At 41.5% G+C, this 22,608-nt stretch overlaps 1 protein-coding gene across 1 annotated transcript in view; it reads right to left on the bottom strand.

Annotated features, from left to right (window-relative positions):
• LOC106589351 (anthrax toxin receptor 1) overlaps positions 1-20,733 on the bottom strand; it is a 28,070-nt gene extending 7,337 nt beyond the window's left edge. Inside the window, exons 1-14 of the mRNA XM_014179196.2 lie at positions 20,035-20,733; positions 12,676-12,747; positions 10,620-10,691; positions 10,308-10,389; positions 10,164-10,194; positions 10,002-10,075; positions 9,830-9,898; positions 8,690-8,770; positions 8,393-8,453; positions 7,056-7,154; positions 6,547-6,616; positions 5,140-5,218; positions 4,511-4,606; positions 4,121-4,159 (exon numbers count right to left, since the gene is read on the bottom strand). Coding sequence (XP_014034671.2) covers positions 4,121-4,159; positions 4,511-4,606; positions 5,140-5,218; positions 6,547-6,616; positions 7,056-7,154; positions 8,393-8,453; positions 8,690-8,770; positions 9,830-9,898; positions 10,002-10,075; positions 10,164-10,194; positions 10,308-10,389; positions 10,620-10,691; positions 12,676-12,747; positions 20,035-20,192 — 1,083 coding nt within the window. The 5' untranslated portion in view covers positions 20,193-20,733. The remainder of the gene's footprint in view (positions 1-4,120; positions 4,160-4,510; positions 4,607-5,139; positions 5,219-6,546; positions 6,617-7,055; positions 7,155-8,392; positions 8,454-8,689; positions 8,771-9,829; positions 9,899-10,001; positions 10,076-10,163; positions 10,195-10,307; positions 10,390-10,619; positions 10,692-12,675; positions 12,748-20,034) is intronic.
• Positions 20,734-22,608: the final 1,875 nt, after the last annotated feature.

Here is a 22,608-nt window from a genome sequence, read left to right as displayed (position 1 = left end):
AAAATGAAACATTTTGCGTGCATAACTATTCACCCCCAAGGTCAATACTTTGTAGAGCTACCTTTTGCAGCAATTACAGCGCAAGTCTCTAAAACTACTACAGCTCCTTCAAGTTGTATGGGTTCTGTTGGTGTACAGCAATCTTTAAGTCATATCACAGATTCTCAATTGGATTGAGGTCTGGGCTTAGACTAGGTCATTCCAAGATATTTAAATGTTTCCTCATTAACATCTCGAGTGTTGCTTTAGCAGTATACTTAGGATCATTGTCCTGCTGGAAGGTGAACCTCCATCCCGGTCTCAAATCTCTGGAAGACTGAAACAGGTTTCCCACAAGAATTTCCCTGTATTCCCATCTATCATTCCTTCAATTCTGACCAATTTTCCAGTCCCTACCGATGAAAAACATCCCCACAGCATAATGCTGCCACCACCATGCTTCACTATGGGGATGGTGTTCTCGGGGTGATGAGAGGTGTTGGGTTTGCGCCAGACATAGCGTTTATCTTGATGGCCAAAAAGCTCAATTTTAGTCTCATCTGACCAGAGTACCTTCTTCCATATGTTTGGGAAGTCTCCCACATGCCTTTTGGCGAACAATTTAAGCAATGGCTTTTTTTCTGGCCACTCTTCTGTAATGCCCAGCTCTATGGAGTGTACAGCTTAAAGTGGTCCTATGGACAGATACTCCAATCTCCGCTGTGGAGCTTTGCAGCTCTTTCACAGTTATCTTTGGTCTCTTTGTTGCCTCTCTGATTAATGCCCTCCTTGCCTAGTCCATGAGTTTCGGTGGGCGACCCTCTCTTGGCAGGTTTGTTGTGGTGCCATATTCTTTCCATTTTTTAATAATGGATTTAATGGTGCTCCGTGGGATGTTCAAAGTTTCTGATATGTTTTTATAACCCAACCCTGATCTGTATTTCTCCACAACTTTGTCCCTGACCTGCTTGGAGAGCTCCTTGGTCTTCATGGTGCCGCTTGCTTGGTGGTGTCCCTTGCTTAGTGGTGTTGCAGACTCTAGGGCCTTTCAGAACAGGTGTATATATACTGAGATCATGTGACAGATCATGTGACACTTAGATTGCACACAGGTGGACTTTATTTAACTAATTATGTGACTTCTGAAGGTAATTGGTTGCACCAGATCTTATTTAGGGGATTCATAGCAAAGGGGGTGAATACATACGCACGCACCACTTTTCTGTTTTACATTTTTTATATATTTTTTCATTTAACTTCACCAATTTGGACTATTTTGTGTATGCCCATTACATGAAATCCAAGTAAAAATCCATTTAAATTACAGGTTGTAATGCAACAAAATAGGAAAAACGCCTAGTGGGATGAATACTTTTGCAAGGCACTGTATGAAGATGTATGTACTCACTACTGTAAGTCGCTCTGGATACGCTTGTCTGCTAAATGACTAAAATGTAAAAGATCGTGGGACTTCCCGTCGCTGTCCTTGGTGCTGAATCCGCTTGTAGCCTAAGATATTTGCCTGTTAGTTTGTTTACCTTTCACGTGACTAGCAGGCCATATCAACGGCGATGGTTGGTTAATCTTTCACTACATGACCAAAAGTATGTGAACACCTGCTCATCGAACTCTCATTCCAAAATCATTGGCATTAATATGGAGTTGGTCCTCCACTTTGCTGCTATAACAGCCTCCACTCTTCTGGGAACGCTTTCCACTAGATGTTGGAACATTGCTGCGGGGACTTGCTTCTATTCAGCTTCAAGAGCATTAGTGAGGTCGAGCACTGATGTTGGGCTATTGGCCTGGCTCGCAATCAATGTTAGAATCATCCCAAAGGTGTTCGATAGGGTTGAGGTCAGGGCTCTGTGCAGACCAGTCAAGTTCATCCACACCAATCTCGACAAAACATTTCTGTGTGGAACTTGCTTTGTGCATGGGGGCATTGTCATCTTGAAACAGGGAAGGCCTTCCCCAAACTACTGCCACAAAGTTGGAAGCACAGAATTGTCTAGAATGTCATTGTATGCTGTAGCGTTAAGATTTCTCTTCACTGGAACTAATGGGCCTGGCCCGAACCATGAAAAACAGCAAAAGACAATTATTCCCCCTCCCCCAAACTTTATAGTTGGCACTATGCATTGGGACAGGTAGCATTTTCCTGGCATGCGCCAAACCCAGATTAGTCCGTCGGACTGCCAGATGGAGAAGCGTGATTCATCACTCCAGAGAACGCGTTTCCACTGATCCAGAGTCTAATGGTGGCGAGCTTTACACCACTCCAGTCGACGCTTGGTATTGCACATGGTGATCTTAGGCTTGTGTGCGGCTGCTCGGCCATGGAAACCCATTTCATGAAGCGCCCGACAAACAGTTCTTGTGCTGACTTTGCTTCCAGAGGCAGTTTGGACCTCGGTAGTGATTGTTGCAAATGAGGACTGACGATTTTTACGCGCTCTGCGCTTCAGCACTCAGTGGTCCCGTTCTGTGAGCTTGCGTGGCCTACCACTTTGCGGCTGAGATGCTGTTGCTCCTAGACGTTTCCACTTTACAATAACAGCACTTATAATTGACCGGGGCAGCTCTAGCAGGGCAGAAATATGACGAACTGAGTTGTCGGAAAGGTGGCATCCTATGACAGTGCCACGTTGAAACGTCACTGAGCTCTTTCTGTAAGGCCATTCTACTGCCAACGTTTGTCTACGGAGATTGCATGTTCAATTGTCCATGGCTCGAACATGCACTGCATTTTCGAAAGGCGAATACAATGTGTGTAGAAAAATATTTCTATGTTAAAGCCAATAAAAAAAACTAGACTGGCTACATGTTTGCTGTAACTAGGCCTATTGTATGGTTATTGTATACTATTTAATAAACTATCTTCAGTGGATAGGACAAGCATCCATGTCTCCTGCCCCAAGAGTCCTTAGGCCTACACACTATGCTCATTGGACGCTCATGGAACGAGAGATGCGATGTATGATATCATGCTTCTGATCCGATCCTAAATGTTTTTTTTTGTTGATTAAAAACCAAACCTATTGGAAAGATTCCACCGTCCATGAGTTTGTGTTGAGAATGTACATGGCTGGAATGCAATGCAATTCCGTCTGCTATTTCTGGGGAAGTTCAAATATGATCTGTGAGATTGTTCCATGATGTTTAGAAAACATTACAATTGGGAGTATAATGGTGAGCGGACGTTCCCCATTTCTCTTCATATTGGATCTTTGTCCAGTTCCTGTGAAAAGTTTGGATGTGCGTAAAACCCTCCATAGTCTAAGTTGCCTTGTCTGTATAATACTCCCACAGGGAGCAATGACGGCGCCTGTAACTGTTTAGACTATTCATCCACCTCTGGCCTGCTCGCCTCCCTACCTCTGAGGAAGCACAGTTCCCGCTCAGCCCAGTCAAAACTGTTCGCTGCTCTGGCACCCCAATGGTGGAACAAGCTCCCTCACGACGCCAGGACAGCGGAGTCAATCACCACCTTCCGGAGACACCTGAAACCCCACCTCTTTAAGGAATACCTGGGATAGGATAAAGTAATCCTTCTACCCCCCCCCCTTAAAAGATTTAGATGCACTATTGTAAAGTGGTTGTTCCACTGGATATCATAAGGTGAATGCACACATTTGTAAGTCGCTCTGGATAAGAGCGTCTGCTAAATGACTTAAATGTAATGTATTTAAAACAATTGTTTTTTATTTGTATTTCGTTTTTTTTGCAAGACTCAAGCTGTTTCCCCTATCCAGCTGTTCCATTCTCCGTGTAGCCTGCTGCTAGAATGGACGGTATCGCTCGAGTCGCAACAAAATTGAATATGACATTATGGATAAAGTTCGGAATGACAAAATTTCATGTGCTCAACATCTAAAGTCCTGCATCACTATATTGAGAGCTTTTCTGTTTCTAAAATGATGTATTTGGGAGTTTTTGGAGCATTTGTTCATGTTTTTAAAGAGTCACTGTATTGCACAACAAGATGAGGAAGTGACTTGCTGGTTGGCCTAAGTCTGACAAAAAACAAGTGGAATCGCAAAAAAGTATCTGGACCCTTCTATAACATGCCTGCAATTTACATAAAAAAATAGAGATTTGGTTGTGAAAAAACTAAATGCGCCTTCAAGGGCTGACTTACTGGCTCTGGAGGGGGTGCTGGAGGAGGCTCTTTGATCACCTAGACAGGAAGTTCAGGGTGGAAAGTCACATTAATATTAACTGATGACAGTGACTAAGTGGTCACATCAGGTGTTCATGATCATTTCCTGGCATTTGTCATTTATCATCTGAATGAACTGCAAAACTGACCAAGAAATTGTCACACACTGTTAAAGTCATATCTATTATATTCTGGTAACACTCTTACACAAACAATAACAACATCATTTGCATTACATTGAACCAGGTTACTTTTAAAGGGTTATTAAATCATTCAAATGGCAGTTACTCTGCTAAAGGGTCTACTCTAAGTATAATATAACATGTGGCCCATAATTGCCATCATATTGAACCAATTTTTGATGGTTACCACTGTGCAGCAGAGGGGCCAGAACCACCACATGAACAGCATTGCCATCAACAGGAACAAAACCAGAAGGGTGATGAGAAGGATGGTACCATCAAACTGCCAGGGGAGATAAGAGTCATCGTTAAGACAGGGTTAGGACCCCCAGATACACAGACCAGGAAGACTGATGAGAAGTTGAGGAGGGGTCTCAAGATCTAAACAGGGGACAATATGGTTCCTATTAGAGCCTGTAGATTGTGGATGGGATGTGGTGGTGTTTTATTTTTATTTTTGTGGGTGAGCGGAGTGCTGTTTAAAATCCCTCTGACGTGGGGGGCTTTTGGGTGGATCATTGCTGAAGCCCCTGTGGTTTGGCTCCAGATAGAACACCAGATAGAGCAGAGAAAGAAGAGGAGAAGGAAACTTACTCAAGCAAAACAGGAGCCCTCTGAATTTTTATTTTGAAAAGAAATGCCCCGGAACAAGATTAAGGAGGAAAAATGAGGCAGAAATGAAAAACTGAAAAAGATTAAGATAGAATCAAAAAAATTAAAACAATTCTGGAAATTTGATAATTATTTCCCAACATTAGACAATTTCTAGTGAGTTTTTGAGTAGTAGTTGTAATGTGATTGGAAGAGCATACTTACACACTCTGTGGTGGTGATGTGCACAGAGCTAGTGATGAACGACAGGCCTTCATTCATGCTCACTTGTAGATAAACAACCCTGAAACACAAAACACACATGGTTTCAATACAGGATATGCAAATGGAGGCAAATTATGCTAGTTAGGACTTGCTCGGACAAGACAGCTGAATGGCAATATGGCACCGTTGTCCAGTGCCACACAAAAAGAGCTTTGCGCCCAACAAACAAACAGGCTATTATTGCTTAGACATGTTATTACATGTCTGAGACTAAGTAGGGCATCGGCACTGGCATCAAAGTTGGTTAAACCCTTTTGTCAGCAAAGACAAGTTTTACCTTGCCCGACCAAAAACAATTGATGCCCATATCACATCTCTTTTTCTTCCTATCTCCAAAAACTACTGCCAGTACCTTTCGCTTCTGGGCGCAAAACAATTCTAGCCAGGTTAACAGATCAAACCTCAATTATTGAAAAAAAAAAAACATTTTGAATTCCACACATTTTTTCTAGGGGTGCAAAGCACGTAGACTGATCAAGAGTGTATGCGAAGTAGGCCATTTTTGACTGATAAAGCCTCTTCAGGTTTGACTGTCTGGAGTCAGGTATGTGGTTTAAGTTAATGCGCACGCATACCTCAGTGCCAGCAAACAGCTTCTTATCCCTTAAAGAAGTAACAATCAGAGGAAAAATATAGACAGTTGGACTTGGGCCATGTTCACATTTTGTAGAGATGTGAGTATGTTTGTGCGTGTGTGTGAGGGAAGGGTGATACATTTGCCCATGGGGTGCTAACTGCCAGATTACTCTACAGATGAAGATGACAAAAGAGGAGAAAAAAATGAGGAAAAAAATATGGCAGAGAGGGAAGGGAGTTAGAGAGAGAGAGAGAGAGAGAGACAGAGGAGTCACTGTAGCAGGGTGAGGGGGAGAGGAGAAGGTAGAAGGCTGGAGGGAGAAGGTTGAGGAGAGGACAGGAGAGAAGTAAGCAGGGAGGGGAGAAATTAGGGGAATGTGGTGATAAAAAAAAGAGGCTCTAAAGTGGTTTGTTGATTTCGAAACAAAGCCAGCTGATGGATGATGGGTGTGTCTGTTGTTAGGATTAAGGGGCAACCTTAACACCGTCCTCATTATGAACACACAGGGCTCTAACCAATGAGGATCTAAACGAGTGCTCATCGTCATATAGAGAGAATAGAGGAGGAGTGGACTGAGGCCCTGACAGGGATCGTAAAGACACCCTAATGCACGGCGGGCTTCTTCTGGGTCTCTCCCTCTGTTAGTGTGTTTGTTAGCGAGGGCTGGAGAGTGATCAGCTAGACATGTGGTTTAAGAGGAAACACACTCTCATCCTACAGGGATAGCTCGGACCATTTTAAAACGGATGTTAAAAAAAAAAGGTACTCACTGCCCAACTTCATCTATGACCGGAGCTGTACACAGCAGGAACGTGTCTTCGATATCCACAGGCTTCTCATCTGGGGAGAGAGCCCAACACTTTTGTCAGCAGTTTCCTTAAATACACTTAAGTTTCTTCAATCACCTATAGTACTTCATGCATGTCACAGCTGAAAATACACATTAGTATAAAAACACCTGGTAAGCCTACAGTGTTATAAAGGTAATTATAAACTGGGTGGTTCGAGCCCTGAATGATAATTGGCTGACAGCTGTGGTATATCAGACCATATACCATGGGTATGACAAAACATTTATTTTTACTGCTCTAATTACGTTGCTAACCTGTTTATAATAGCAATAAGGCACGTTGGGGGTTTGTGGTATATGGCCAATATACCATGGCTAAGGGCTGTATCCAGGCACTCCGCGTGGCTAAGAACAGCCCTTAGCCATGGTATATTGGCCATATACCACACCCCCTCAGGCATTATTGCGTAAATGTAAGCAGGTACTCACTAATTGTGAGGGTGTCATTGACTTTAAAGCTGCATAACACCTGCTCTATATTTCTGGCGTGAAGGAAACCATTCCCTCTCACCACCACCTGGAAACTCTCTGGAAATAAAAGACAACAGCTTTAGTTTAGGAAAAACAGTACAGATACATACATACATACATACATACATACATACATACATACATACATACATACATCAAAGGCTATCAGACATTACACAATTATGTTGGATAGCACACGAGATTACGTAGATTGGCTTGGCAACATTGGTTAAATAATACAGAAAACATACTTAGGAAACAGACTGCAGGTCATATGGGACTTGTCTCTCTCGATTTGGAAAAAAAGTCATTTATCAAATTGACTTCCATTTGGCAGGCCAGGATAAATTCCATTTAGAGCCGCTCTCATAACAAGATCCCCAATACGATACACTCCATTTAGCACCAATGGGGATTCCTGTCTGTTGGTGTCATTAGAGTGATCAGACTCCTATGCAAGTCAGCTGGTTGGCATGGCTAGCTAGCTGGTTAGCTATCTGGCTAGCTGTTTTGTTTTGAACGCTGGAATTTGAGGAAGCAAGCAAGCAAGCCCAAAGGAGGAGGACAGCAGAGATCTGTGTGGAGATGATAGAGGCTTGTTGGGAGGACTACCGGGCTACTCTGATCTGTTGCCCATGTGTAGTGGGTTTTCTGGCGCCCGAAACTCTAGAGGCTGCCGGGGGCATTACTCAGGTGGGTGCTGCATGTTGGTGGTGGTCAAGGAGTAGCCGGCTAGCTACCAACAGAGACCTTGCTGCAGGGTGCCCTGTTCAACGGCTCTGAACCGGTACTTCATTATTCTGAAAGGACCCGTCTCGACTGACCAAGGCTCCAGAGGCTTCTCCCTGGCTGTGACAATGATACACACTCCCTGCCTCACGATGACAATAAACTATCAGATGATTTCTTCATGTCTTTATTTAGTTAGATTTACATATGGACTGAACACTATAATTCAGCTCTTAGCTGCCAATGTTGTACACTGTTATTGACAGTAAACTAAACCTTAAATATAATAAATCATTAGGCAACAAATTGAGAAGAAACGGACAGAAACAGTGAGGGACTACCTGAATATGTCCAATAAGAAACGCTTGTTTAAGTTTTCCATTGCATAATGTTTGCTACATTTTACTACGGTGTGCACTAATGAATACGTGCCAGCTGAGCCCCAGTCAGAGGGAAGGGCACTGGCACCAGCTTGGCCTCTTAATGAAATTAACACAGCACTTAAGCAATGACAGAAAACTAGCATTGACTGGCATTGATCTGCTTTGTTCCTATAGGGACCCCACCTCCTGCACAAACACTGGAGGGCTCTGCAGCTAAAATCTCAATACAGGACTTCTTGATGATCTGGAGAAGGAGAATAAGGAGATGAACTGAGTTGAGTAGGTTAATATTAGTTCAAATTAACTCATAGCTTGTCAAGATTCTGTCAAAATAAACAGGTAAATCAAATTTGAGACATTCAGTAGCTGTCGATTACAACATCTTTGTCTATTTTGTCTTTTCATCTTTATTTTATCTTTCTTTGAAGGTATGTCTTGTGAAACAGGACTGTGTCTCCTTTCTGTCCAGGGTTTATTTACCGAGTCGATCACTCCTCGCAGGGCTACGAATCCGCCCATCACAGGAAACACATGCTCGATGGTGTCTGCTATGGTGGCCAGCTATAGGAGGAAGGAGAGAGCAGATTTATTTACACAGGCCCAGTGCTTCCTCCTAGCTCACATCTCAGGAACCAGAGACAGACACATATTATTTACATCATGACCCATTCTCTTCAGCGAAGAGTTCAGTGAACACTTGATTTGAGAATTATATTGAATCTCTATAGTCTTAGAAGAAAGGTGCTATCTAGAATCTAAACGGATTCTTCGGCTGTCCCATAAGAGAACCCTTTGAAAAACCCTTTTTGATTCCAGGTAGAACCCTTTTGGGTTCCATATACAACCGTTTCCACAGAGAGTTCTACATGGAACCCAAACGGGCTCTACCTAGAACCAAAAAGGGTTCTACCTGGAAACAAAAAGATATCCTATGGGGAAAGCTGAAGAAACCTTTTGGAACCCTTTTTTAAAGAGTGTATGGCTCCATCTTTCTCTACATGCATGACCAGGTTAAAGGGAGAGTACAATGACAGGCACACTAAGCACAATCAGGTACAATCCTAATGTACAAACGACATTGGACAGATGCCTAAATTACTGTGCCTTGACAGGTATAGTATATACAGGTATATTATATACAGGTATAATATATACAGGTATAGTATATACAGGTATACTACAGTATATTATGTCCAGGCATTTTGTGAAAGTCAATCTGGGTGGTAGAATGATTCATAGGGACCAATCAGGTTTCAAATCCAGTTTCACACCGCATGACTCTGAAACATTCTTCTTAGCTAATATGTTAATCGTTTGCATGCTAGTCAAATCGCCTAATTTCTCTATCAATAACGTGCAGCCTGGGATATAAGTAGCCCTACCAACCTCACAAGCAAGCTCAGGTTCAAGGTGTGTAGGTAGATACAATTACAGGATACATAGTCTACAAACGTGTTACTAAAAATAAATAGCACATATTGTAATCATTGTATTGAAAGAATATTGAGTGAGTAGTAAACTGCATGTAATTATGTACTTTTTGTTTTTTAACAGGTTCCTAAATGTGTTTTCACAGGGGAAGAGGACATGCATCTGTTCCACTGCAAACTAAATCGTTACCTGTGTCTCGTTGAAGTCTTTTACTCCAACACAGTACACCATAGCTCCTAGAGATCGGCTTCTCTCCGCCTGTTTGTTCAAAAAACCAAGAATCAACCCCAGAGAACATGTTTTTTCATTGTCTTTCCTTTACATCAACAGGAAGGTGAACGCTATAGTCCTATTTGAATACCTCCTGTTGTGCAGTGACGAGTTGGTGTTCGTTCAGCTCCCCATCAGTCAAGGCAATGATAACACTTGCTGTTCCTGTAACGGAGAAGTCAATCAATGGTATGACTCAACATTGCCAAGTACAGAAAAAAATGGAGTGATTTTTTTATTTAGGTCTTTTTACCAAAGTTTTCATGGTGTATCTGCTCATTTGCCTGAAAAGAGAAGACAATATTATTCTTATTCTGTTTAAAAAATATATATATATATGTTTAACAGGTAAATAATGTGTGATAAAGTAAGAACCCAGTCAGAAGAAGATATGTACCCTTTGCAAGCCCAGGTGCATGAAGGTGTCTCCACCTGGTACCTCTTTCTTCAACACATTCAAGCCTTTTCTTATCTCCACCCTGACAAACAACACAGACCACAAATCACAAATCACGTGTCATTGAAAATGTCCTTGGCTGGTCTTTAAAATGTCATTGCTGAGTAAAACAGATCAAAGTTTAGAGGGACTTCATAACTTTCTTCTATTTCAAGGTCCTTATACATGACAATGGATGAGTCCCAAATGGCACAGTGTTCCCTATAAAGAGAATAATGTACCATTTGGGATGCAGCCAAAATTTTTGTGTACCTGTTTTCTGTCAGTTTCATGAGAGTGGTTCCTCTGGATGAGAACACAATAAAGGACATTCTCAACATGGGGCTGTAAAACAACACACAAACACAAGGGTTAGATATACTATACGCTTTTGGCACCATTTTCCTTTTTTCGAGCCTCAAAGAGGCCATACTATGTTTGAACTCAACCAATAAACAAACAACAAACTATAGGGACCACACACTCCAAACCATTTATTTCACCGATTTATTGTGATATGCAAGCATGTGTTTTGACGTCAAAAAGTCCCTAGCATGAGAAAAACCTTGTCCATCAGAGGAGGCTGGTGGGAAGAGCTATACGAGGACGGGCACATTATAGTGGCTGTAATAAAATACATGGAATGGTATCAAACACATCAAACATAAGGAAACCAAGTTTGACTCCCTTCAATTGATTCCATTCCAGCCATTACTATGAGCCTGTCCTCCTATAGATCCTCCCACCAGCCTCCTCTGATGTCCATGCATCTAAGCATAAGTCAGAATTCTCTCGTGTGGTGAGTTCTGTCCTATTGTTTGTGTACGTGCCATGTTAACAAGGATTCAGGACCCCGTTTTTCAGACAAATACATACATTGAAGTGAGCATGTTGCTTGCAATACTACAGCACGTTCAAAGTCAATTCCATGGTTTCAGCTGTTGTTTTTGAGACTATGGTAATGATGCAAAACCATGCCAACCAAACTGAGGTAGCGAACTATCTACATTAGATGTCCATATTTGTCTCCCAGCTTGAACCTCTCGACCTGCCATTATGTTCATGACACATGCCATTACAGCGATGGGATGGTAAGCAGCATATGCAACAAAATATTTTGCTTTGCGATCTGGAGTTTTATTTTGGGAGCACCAGTGCGACTAGAATAAAATCCAAGAAAAAACGTAACGCATAACAATATTTATCCGCAACCCTCTTTCACACTGTTCATGACACAAACTGTTCACACTCTTCTTGTTGGCGGAGAGAAATTGCTGCAGGTTTAAAGCTTATTTCCTGCAATTCTATTCATTTTGCATAGGAATGGATACTTTTTGTTGTTGCCATTTTCAAGCTAATTTCCTGCAATTCTACACTTTTTGTCATGTCTTATGTGTGTTCATGTGATATTTGAGTGACAAACATTACAACAAAGTCAACGGGCAAAACAAACGTTAGCTGACATGGGCTAGTTGATCTGGACATTTCTGACAAGTTATAAATAGCTCTCTAAGGTCTTCAGCGACTAACATGACAAGAGGAAACCTGCTGATGCATTACTCAATTTAGAAATGACACCTTGTGCATTCTATGATTACAAATTTCAGGAGTAAGTTGAAAGCCGGACTGAGTTCCTTTTTTATGGGGGGACCACTGGTGTAGATCAGCATGTTTGTGCAATGACTACTTAAATGTGATTAGGATCCTCTGGGAAACACTGACCAACACGTTGGTTCCTACCCTGTCGTAACTCCTAGCTGGCTTTTTCATTTGTTGTCATGCCAAACAACACAATCGTTCTATTTCTATGATTCGCAACAGTTCACCCAAGTGTTTTGATCTATATTGCAAGTCAAATCACCATTTGTGGTTGAAAAAAATCGCAATTTGTCTTTTTTTTGCCCATATCGTGCAGCCCTACTAATAACCTTGGTAACTTTACCAGTATATGCAAACATCTGGTGGCACAAAAAGAAAGTCAAAGTAGCCTTCCCTGTAGCTCAGTTGGTAGAGCATGGTGTTTGCAACACCAGGGTTGTGGGTTCGATTCCCACGGGGGGCCAGCACAGGAAAAAAAAAAAAAAAATGTATGAAATTGTATGAAATGTATGCATTCACTACTGTAAGTCGCTCTGGATAAGAGCGTCTGCTAAATGACTAAAATGTCTAAAAATGTCTAAAAAGTTATATCTTCTTCAAGAGATGTACCTGTACTTCAAAAGTAAGTAGGATTCATATAGGCTCAATATAGGCTATATCTCAATCCATTTAAAAATATATATTTCTTTCAATACATGATATTGAAAATATTTTTATGATGCTCTCTTACCTGATAAACTTTTCAGCTAGATGCTCCACAAAGGAGTAGATTTCTATCCAGTGGTGTTTCACACTGCCAGATCTTAGAAATAAAGAAAAACAGATGAATATTTACATCATATGAATTACTGTTGTTTAAAACCACACTTCACACATTTCATATATGTTTATCCAACACCTCCTAGTAAAGAAATTGTATACAACATAGAAAAGTAAACACACACAATCCTAGCATAGATATTATTATTAAGCGGACTGGCAATCTCCATTGACACAAACTAACTCCATACGTTAGGGAAAAGGAGGAAAGTAGGTTAGGACACATCTGAGGACCAGTCATGACTAATTTAGCAAACTGCCCAGCTCAACTCCCATGGGGCTGAGGAAACAGCTCTGAGCCTCCCTGAGGGACCACAGTGAAGAGCTTCATTTCCTCTCAGACCCACGTGTGAATGGAAGGAAGAGACCTGGCTGGGGGTTGTGGCGGTGACTCGTTACTGAAGGATATAAAACATGGGAAATAAGCTAATTTGTTGAACTGAACCAAACCACAGCCCTGTTAGCGGATGGCTGAAGCAATAGCTTGAAATAGGACAAAGCTGCTGACGAAGCCGCACATGGATGTCACGTAGTTCTAATCTGGGGCCAGACATAACATTAATTTGTTTCCCAGTTTAGTCTCCGTACTGGTTTCCTGGTGTATATTTGTGTTGTTGTTGTGTAGGATAAGCATACATGATATACTTAGCAGATAGAGAGTTGTGTATATTCTTTCATAAACTATCTCCCTCCCTTGTTCTTGTTTTTTCCTCCAACAAACTTCCTGTTTGTCCAGCACATCAAGGCATTGCATCCATCTGAATCAATGCACCCTGTGAGGGCAAGACTTTTCAAACTAAACAAACCTTACCCAAATAAAACTTGTGGGGGAGTCCAGCTAAGGTCTCATTGGATGTTCAACAAATGTGTTGACTAAACAGTGTTCATCTGACGTGGCTTGAACACACACAGTTGGATTGGCCTGACTTGATGGAAGAGACAGACTGTCAGGGATGCAGTTTGTTTCATTACAAGGGGAAAATACTGCAACTCAAAATGGCTTCTTTCATGTACTGTACAGTCATATAGGGATAGTGTTTCAGTGTTTTTCTAAGACGGGTTAAGCTAAGAACTCCCGCCTTGGATATTTTTTGCATTACGACGGATATTATTTGTGTTGGACAAGACTGTTCTCTGAGGTACCACGCAGTCGTGGGATTGTGGCCGAGCTTGCAGTTTCCTCACCTGTATAAACAGCATTAGGAAAGGAAGTGGGCTATTTTCTTGTAAGATCCTCGTTGAAAATGTTTGTGGTACTTCTTCTTTGATCTAATTTTAATAGACTGAGTCAAACCATTACAGCTCAAAGGTTTGGGTTTTGTTAATGTAAAATGTTTTGGAAGTTGTTAACCCAAGCTTCAACAGCTTTGTTGACTAAAATGATTAAGGCCTTGACAACAGGAGTTGGAGATTATATCATAAAATGACTGAGCATATGTTTCCTTTTCCTAGTGTGTTATACAATTGATAGATCCTCTGACTATACTTATATATATATATATACACACACATGAGAGAGAGAGAGAGAGAGAGAGAGAGCGTGACATCGGGGGTAACATTAGGACAACTGGGATAATTAAAGCAACGTGTTGGCTTTTTATTCATGTCATCTGCTGGGGGAAAGCAGAAAAGATCCTTCAAAGATCTACAGTCCAGTGCCTTGTCTGTCAGCCCAAACAAGTGACAAAAGGCCAAAATAGATCAGCATCATCAAATTCGAGGGACCGGTGAGGTCGGTGCTCTAACCAACTCCTTTAAAACTGTCCTGGGGAACAACAACATGACTGATGCTACACGACTTTTAAAGTCCTAACATCGCGGAGACCCTCACATTAGACGACCATCTTTCCTGTGATTGTTTTTGTCTTGGCGGTGGTGTGCACGCTAAACGATGTGGCACCGCCGGAGGGGGTCACACACTACGAGATTCTTCACCTGGTCGTGACGATTCTTGATACCACACTGCCTCGCTAAAACAAGGATGCGATGTGATCGCTGGAACGAGCTGTGGCTCAAAGCAGCTTCGTAAACGTTTTCAGTCAAACATTCATGCTTGCCGTACAGAGTTGAAATATCTAGCCCAATACATTTGGAATTGAATGACATTGTGTGTAAAGACCTTGTCAGAGATGTAACGATTTGACTCTTTGGCAAGTACAAATGCATACTAGTGATGGTCATGGCTCCTGCTCGAGAGTACACATTCTGGGTAATGCGATACAATGCGTCATCTCACTGGCTCCTTCTCTGGAGAGCTCTCATTGGCTATTTAAAAAATAATCTATATATTTTACCTTTATTTAACTAGGCAAGTCAGTTAAGAACAGATTTTTATTTTCAATGACAGCCTAGGAACAGTGGGTTAACTGGGGCAGAACAACAGATTTGTACCTTGTCAGCTCAAGGATTCGATCTTGCAATCTTTCGGTTACTAGTCCAACGCTCTAACCACTAGGCTACCTGCTGATCACCGTTCTCAAAATCTTGTCGTTGCATATCTCACACTACAAGAGCATTGCAGATTTAGTGCCCATCAAACATGTTTGAAAATATCTGGACATCTGGGACTGCTCAAAAATGGGATCTGTAGCCCTGAGATTGCGTCTCTGAGGGCTACTCGGGACGCCCGCGCGCCCCAAGTAGGCAACGACATGGGGATTTTGTCTCCAATCTCAAAAACTTGTCTGGGACAGCTAAATTGGGGCCAAAGCCGCGTAGTGTACACCCAGCTTGACAGGCTATGGTCTCGAGGCCACAAGCAACAACTATGTCTCTAGTTTGCTAGGGCATTTGATTTGATTGCTTTGGCTGCACTGTTTCCAAACACCTCATGGCACTCGGGGAGGCAACATGGACCATTAGCATCTAGCAATGCTAAACAGACCATGTCAGGACTGTGCTAGATGTCAGAGAGAGAAACTATTCATTACTTTAAACACATAAAAGCCCGGATGACCCAGAGTAAATATATTTTATTTTCAATCAAGCCTTTTCTTTATGCTGACTGTGTGAAAACGCACTGGTAGAACCAGCAAAATGAAGTGAGTCAGGGAGAGTGAGAGAGTGAGTGAGACGAGTCAGGGAGAGTGAGAGGGTTCAGTCGGTCTGGGCCAGGGGTCTAGCCTATTACATGTGGGGTAAAAAGCTCCATCAGACCAGGCGCTCAGTAAAGGCGATGGGCTCTGATCTCACGCGTGTTGAGAGGAAAATCCAACACCATGAAGCTAGTGTCACATTCCAGATGGGCCTGCTGCATGGTAAGAACCACCCCAGTCTGCGACCAATTAACTGACTATGCATAGGGATTTGTACGGAGAACCCACTAACCTACTTTTAGCTTGAGGCCTACTTGCTGTGTACTAGGCCCCCCCATCTGCAATCTTTATTTTCTCTCTCCTACTCTCTCCTTTTCTTGGATATTTTGTCTCTCCTCTCTTTCTTCTTTTCAAAATGTTCTCTGGGTGCAATATTTTCTTGTCTAAATAAATGACTACTGTTCAATGACTGCCATTCCTTTAAAATGTCTGTCTCACTCGGGTCCCTCAACACACTCAGAATTCTAGACGGTATGATAACATTTAACAAGGCACTTATTCCTGCAAAACACATGTGCCAAAAGCTACTTCTAGCGCTTTATGGAGGCCAAAGCAGCATCATGGTCCTGAATAGATAAAAAAAGCACATTCCACAATGAGAAGGTTTTGACATACTGTATTTCAATTATTTATAGACTTCAGCTGTAGTCCGGTTGGCTTGGACTTTTAAATGATCATGACTTAACATCCAACTTCAATGTCGGCCTGTGAGAAGAACAAGAATGACGAAGACTTGAAAAGGAGGAAAAAATGGCTGCTATATGCAGCGACCATTGGGAAAACACAAGTGCCAAACATAACTGTTTCCATTTGTACCTATCGCTTGATCAGAAAACAATGATGGGTCGTTCCATATGAATTCAATCACTTAGTGACCTTTTGAACGGAACCTTCCATACATGTTTGCCCATGGTAGAAGTGGTCAGAAAGTGACTTTTTGGAACTGAATGCCAAAACATTCTGGAGATAGAGGTGCTCAAAGTTGACCCATTTTGCATACCCAACCCTACAATTAGACCTCCATGTCTTCATCACTGGAAAAGATAAACGGTTAAGTTTGATATCATTTGAAAGCTTACAAACAATTTTATAATATCTTAAGATTTTTTTTTTATAAATGAACAATTATGCAATCTTTTCATCTTCAACAGCAATTATGTAAAAATGTGTAAACTCAGATTTGTCTTGTTTTCGCATATGTTCTACCTTAGACCCTAATTTACATAATCTGAGGTGTTTGTGTTGTGCCTTCCATTGGTTGAGACACAGCATAACTCTTGAATACAGGGTGGGTGTCATTTCAATCATAGAAAGAGAATTATAGAATGGACCTATCCCTTCAGGTCACTGCAATTTAGCTGGTACACCATTTCAATTTCAAATTTAACTCCCAATTACAACCAAAAAGATGGCCGCCGGTCTACACACTGTCGAATGTCAACTTGAATGGGAATGTCTAATCTAGTATCTATATTTCTATGATTTCAATTGGTTTCCTATGGAAGATTGACAGTATAATTTAAAATAACAGATATTCCCACTCAAATGCACATTAAGACTAAGACTAGGTGTCGCCATTGGCGTCGGCTAATGGGAAACCTAATAAAATACCCCGCAAAATAAAAACATTCTCTGATGTGTGAACATTCAACCATCTTTGTCAATTCTATACACATTTTAGTACATTTATCAAACAAAACATGACTGGTGGACACAACACAAACAACTCCGATGATGCAAAATAGGGTCTAAGCTACAACATACTGTATACGAACATGAAAAAAATCTGAGTTTACGTGTTTTTAGATAATTGGCTTTATAGGTAAAAAGAAGTAACATTTGTATTTTAAATACATTTTTGTTCAATAAATTATGAAATACTTTGACATCCCTCTTTGTAAAGCTTTCAAATGAAATCATATGGATATCTAATGGTAGGGTGGGGTATGCAAAACGGGTCAAACTTTGAGCACCTCTATCTCCTGAATGTTTTGACATTCAGGTAAAAAAAAATCACTTTCTGACCACTTCTACCATTCTACCAACATGTATGGAAGGTTTTGTTCAAATCAAAAGGGCTGAAAGTTATCAAAATCTTATGGATCCACCCTGATATCTGTGGAAATCTGCTAGAGCATCAGAGCTTCTAGCATCATGATCCTGTTTCCTATAAACGGTGAATGTCCCATGGGCCAGTGTTTTTGCGTCCTACAAGTGGTAAATGCGGGTGTGCCAGTGACAAGTAGCCTAAGTGAGGACAAGGAAGTTATTTTAGCAGACCAAAGGTAAAACTAGGGTGTTTCCCCATACCATCTGATGAGAATTAGCTACAGTGGTAGGTAGGGAGTTTGTTTTGAGGATCGTTATTGTGCAGAACATTTGGCATCAGTACCGGTCTGTGGTGATAGAAACATGCCTAAAACAATCCCTTTGTGTTGTGTTCCTTACAAAACAGCAGGATAGGGCCTACCAGTCTGATTCAGCACAAACTCATACCTCTGTAGGCCTATGGTCCACCACAACATAGGACAGCTTAAAGTTGGTTCTCTTTGATCCACCATCCATTTGGACTGTAATGATACATGATATCCACCAGGTCAATTTTCCTTTATTCAGTGACCACTTGGCTGGGGGAGATTTTTCCATAAACTAGTCGTGAAGCCTAAAGGACTAATATTCAAAGAAACCCGAGACCAAGTTGCAGTAGACTAGTTGTAGCCCTATGCAGCATGACAAGAGGCAGGAGTTTTTTCCCTGACCTGGCCTGGAGAAAGAAAACTCTTGGTCCTGTAGAATATACAGTAAATAAGGCACAGAGTTCTTCCAGCTCAGGAAAAACTCCAGACCCTAAGCATGACTCAGTAGCCAAGCCACCGTACAAAGGGCTATATCCTGTTAACCTCCATACATCCTGTTAACCTTAATCTTAGGTCTGTGCATCTAATAAACAGCTCAGGCCTGAGGGATGAGGGGGTGTCCCTAATGAGCATTCGGTTGTTTGAAGTCAGGAACCTCAAACAGTGGCACCAACATCCACAACCAGGGCCACAATATACCAAGGTTTAATCATACATCTGCTATGAGTTGTGTTTATAAATGACATTCTATCTAAAATATGCTTCAATCTGATCTGATCTATTACATAAAGGCGCTAGGCTTAGGCTATAGCGGACAGAAAGGTCTGTATAGTCTACTTTTCTCTCCTGAGACAGTGAGAGAGGCCTGCTGCTGGTCTAGCGTAAGATGTTGGAACCACAAAGATTTTTCCTATGTGGGTGGAAAGGAGGAAATGCATGAATTGGTCACTCTATGAAAACTATACTCCTGCATGTTAGTTGTAGGTAGTCATGTACAGACAGTACAGACTGTGTCTTATTCCCCATTCTTTAATGTGAAAAAGTAAGTAGTGGACCTTGTAAAGATACCCGCGGGCATGCACAGACATGCTTCCCCCATTAGGACAGAAGGAATAAAAAAAAGGCACAGAGAAGTTTATGATCACTTGTACTGCTTATTCAGCTAACGCTTCGAACACACCGACAGCACAATGCGCAAAATAGTACGCAACATCTGGATATGTATGCAACAAAAGTTCAACATTCACCCTGTGCTACCATTTCTGTCAAACCGTCTACGCACACCGAACGCACTGCAAATGCCTCTGCAACGCAATGCTGCAAGGCAAACGCAGCGTTTCATTGGAAATGAATGTAATTCTGGTGTACCAAAATGCAATGACCATGTCGGTGTGTTCGATGCATAGTCAGCCTCCTACTGCATCACCACGCACACGCACACGCACACTACTGCCTGTTGATTAATGACTTAACGAGGTGAAAAATGAATTTATCAAGTTAATTTGTGAGCAGCCTATATAGATTATTTATCCCTGCCTTGTGCAAAAAAAGAGAGGTCAGACTCTACAGAAACAGCTGTAACAGCTGGAATAGCTGATTTACATTACTAATTAGTTTTAAGTGCATTAACAGTCTGCAACGTTGTAAAAACACTACAACTTTTGTATTTTAACTTTTTATTTAACTTGAACAGTGTAGGCTTTGCTATTGACATATGTGTGTAACCAGAGAAGCTTGGCATCTCAATATAACGGTATCTTGGGTTTATTTAGCCTATGCAGTATAATAATAAAATATGGCATTTTGATAGTAACTTACTTGTCAAGCACAAAATACAAGTCGAAAGCCCCTTGACATGTACTTTCCTCCTCTTCTTTATCTACTTGCTCTGGTTCAGCATTTACGGATGCTAAAGTGAACATAAAAAATCCAAGGAAAAGTAGGGCGAGAGACATTTTCACCAACAACCTCGCCATTGTTCCCCACGAAAAGGTAAATTCCTTCAAAAGCTCAATTGGAAAAAGTCAATGCCGTCTCACATCCCCAAAAGTGTTTTAATTACTTCTCTAGGCAGAGATGCCCATAACAAAACAACACACGGTCAAAGCTGTCGAGATTGTTGTTGCACTCAGTTTCTAAACATTACTGACTGCCTCCCCCCTGGCAAATATTGGATGGGCGAAGAGCGCGAGAAATACCATAAAGCTTACGGCACTTTGTTCTCCTCGGAAAAAATATAAAATAATTTGTTCAGAGTGATTTTACTATCCGATATAGACATATAATCCGTTCATATTCGTCTTTAAAAAAATAGATAGTGTAGTAGGCCTATCTGATAAACAAATCCAAATGTTTCAGTGCGTTAGAATAGATGTGCATTTTGTGAATTATCCATGTTTCCTGTCAAATTGTCAAAACGAGTTTTAGTTAAAAAAGCAAAATGGAGACGGGCAATGCAAAGAAATGTTAAGAACTGGGAGTTTGGGACAAACTTGGCTGAAATGAACCAGGTTTCATATTTCTGCCAGGAAAGAAAAAAATTCCACCTTGCACCTCCCTCTCAAGAAGCTAACTTTGGAAAACAGGCATGGACAAAGAAGTGATGAGCTGAGCATCCACTGATGTAGTTATAGAAAAATCCCATCTGTCCTGAATGTTATTGCAGCCTAATAACTCAACTCGGCAATACAAATTTAAGCATAATTTACTAAATCATTACTTATACCTACTTTGTATTTATTTGATAAACAAAACTCATTGCTATTTCCTAATTAGGCACGTCATCCTAGCGTGAGCCAACCAACGCCTGCCTAGGCTCGTTCACCAGACAATTTCTAGCACGCACCACCGCTAACTAACTAGCCATTTCACATCGGTTACACCTCACCCTAATTATTTGGTCTATTTACCCGTCTTAATTTCGCTTACTGTTCTGACTTGGTGGTGCCCATGTAGCCAATAACCTGTTTTAGAGAAATGTAATCATCGAATATTGTAAGAGCTTTCATTGTCTGCTTATGTGCCCCCTTTATTTATCCTACGGTTCTGTCTTGGTGTACAGGGAGAACACTGTAAGAACGCCCCATGTTCTGAATTCTGTTGCTGTACATTTCAAAAGTGCTAAACAAATAGTTTTATTGTCTACTTCTGTCCTAGCTCGCACACTAATGTCTTAATTGAAATTACGGATTGCCTCTTATCCGCTTGTCGTCCCCTTATGCCATAGTTTGTACATCTCAATTGTCAGTAGAAACCACATTTGTTTAAGCAAGTCAGACATATCAGCTATGTTTTTTTTAAAAGGCAGTAAATGAGACTGAATGGATTGTTTCGCAGACAGACAAGGCTCCGCTGATAGCCAGGTGTAGCAGTGGTAAAATGTTGGGACTGCTGTTGGGACAGATTTATGTAGGCCATTTGTGGGCACGGTTTGTCACCATTATAGTGCAAATAATGTGTTGTTTAGGGCTGTGTTGTATAGTGGCTTTGCTGGCATGCATCCCACTTGTATTTTATTTATTTTTTGCCCCACCAAGATTTACATGCTAAAATCGCCACTGAATCTACCTCACCTGTAGTCTCGCATGACCATCCTTTCAAGGCTAGCCTACCCATAGCCTAATGCTGGGAAGGGCTGTGGCAAAGGTCAGTATTTTAACTGAGGGCTCTCTACCAGCGGCAGCCCACCCATTAGGGCGTTAGGGGCAACACCCCACAACGATATATATACATTAAATATTGGATTGTGTTTAAAATTGTAATTAAAGTGTGGTAAATGTGTACATTTTCCTGTTTCCAAAATATATTGTTTAAACCAAGCTGTTCAGTTACTTACTCCTCTGACCCTCAGTGACTGCCAGCAGTAGCCCCGCCTCCGTGGGCACATAGGCCATGCGAACATTGCTTGGATTATTTCTTCGGCTATTCGCACCAGACCAGTTGCGGATTTAGGTATATGCGACATGGGCAGCCGGGGGCGGCACGGGGCACCCTCACCAAAAAAATAGGAATGGTGACATTTGCGCGATCGGTTTCTATCGCTCATTTGCACGTCACGTCAATGATATCACGTGTGGGGACTGTGGGTCAATTAACGTTGTCGGAGTGGGGAGCCCTGATTCTAGGAGGGGATCCATACAAGCTAGAACCGCCACTGCGCCAGGCTATTTGTGCCAGACTGCTTACTTCCGCACGTGAGACTAGCTCTGCTTTATCAGGTACAGGTGGCCCTGAAGCAAAATGCAAATTGTAATTAACTTCTAAATAAATAATAAAACAGTCATGGGCGCCTGGGACCTGATAAACCGTACAACTACATCGAACAATAGTCGAAGAACATGGGTCTACAATAGCTAGAGTTTGAAAACATGGCATCATATTTCTGTCATGCTG

Source organism: Salmo salar, chromosome ssa28 (assembly GCF_905237065.1).
Source record: "Salmo salar chromosome ssa28, Ssal_v3.1, whole genome shotgun sequence".
NCBI lineage: Eukaryota > Metazoa > Chordata > Actinopteri > Salmoniformes > Salmonidae > Salmo > Salmo salar.
The sequence above is the reverse complement of the archived record's forward strand: the minus strand, read 5'-3'. Positions and strand labels throughout refer to the sequence as shown.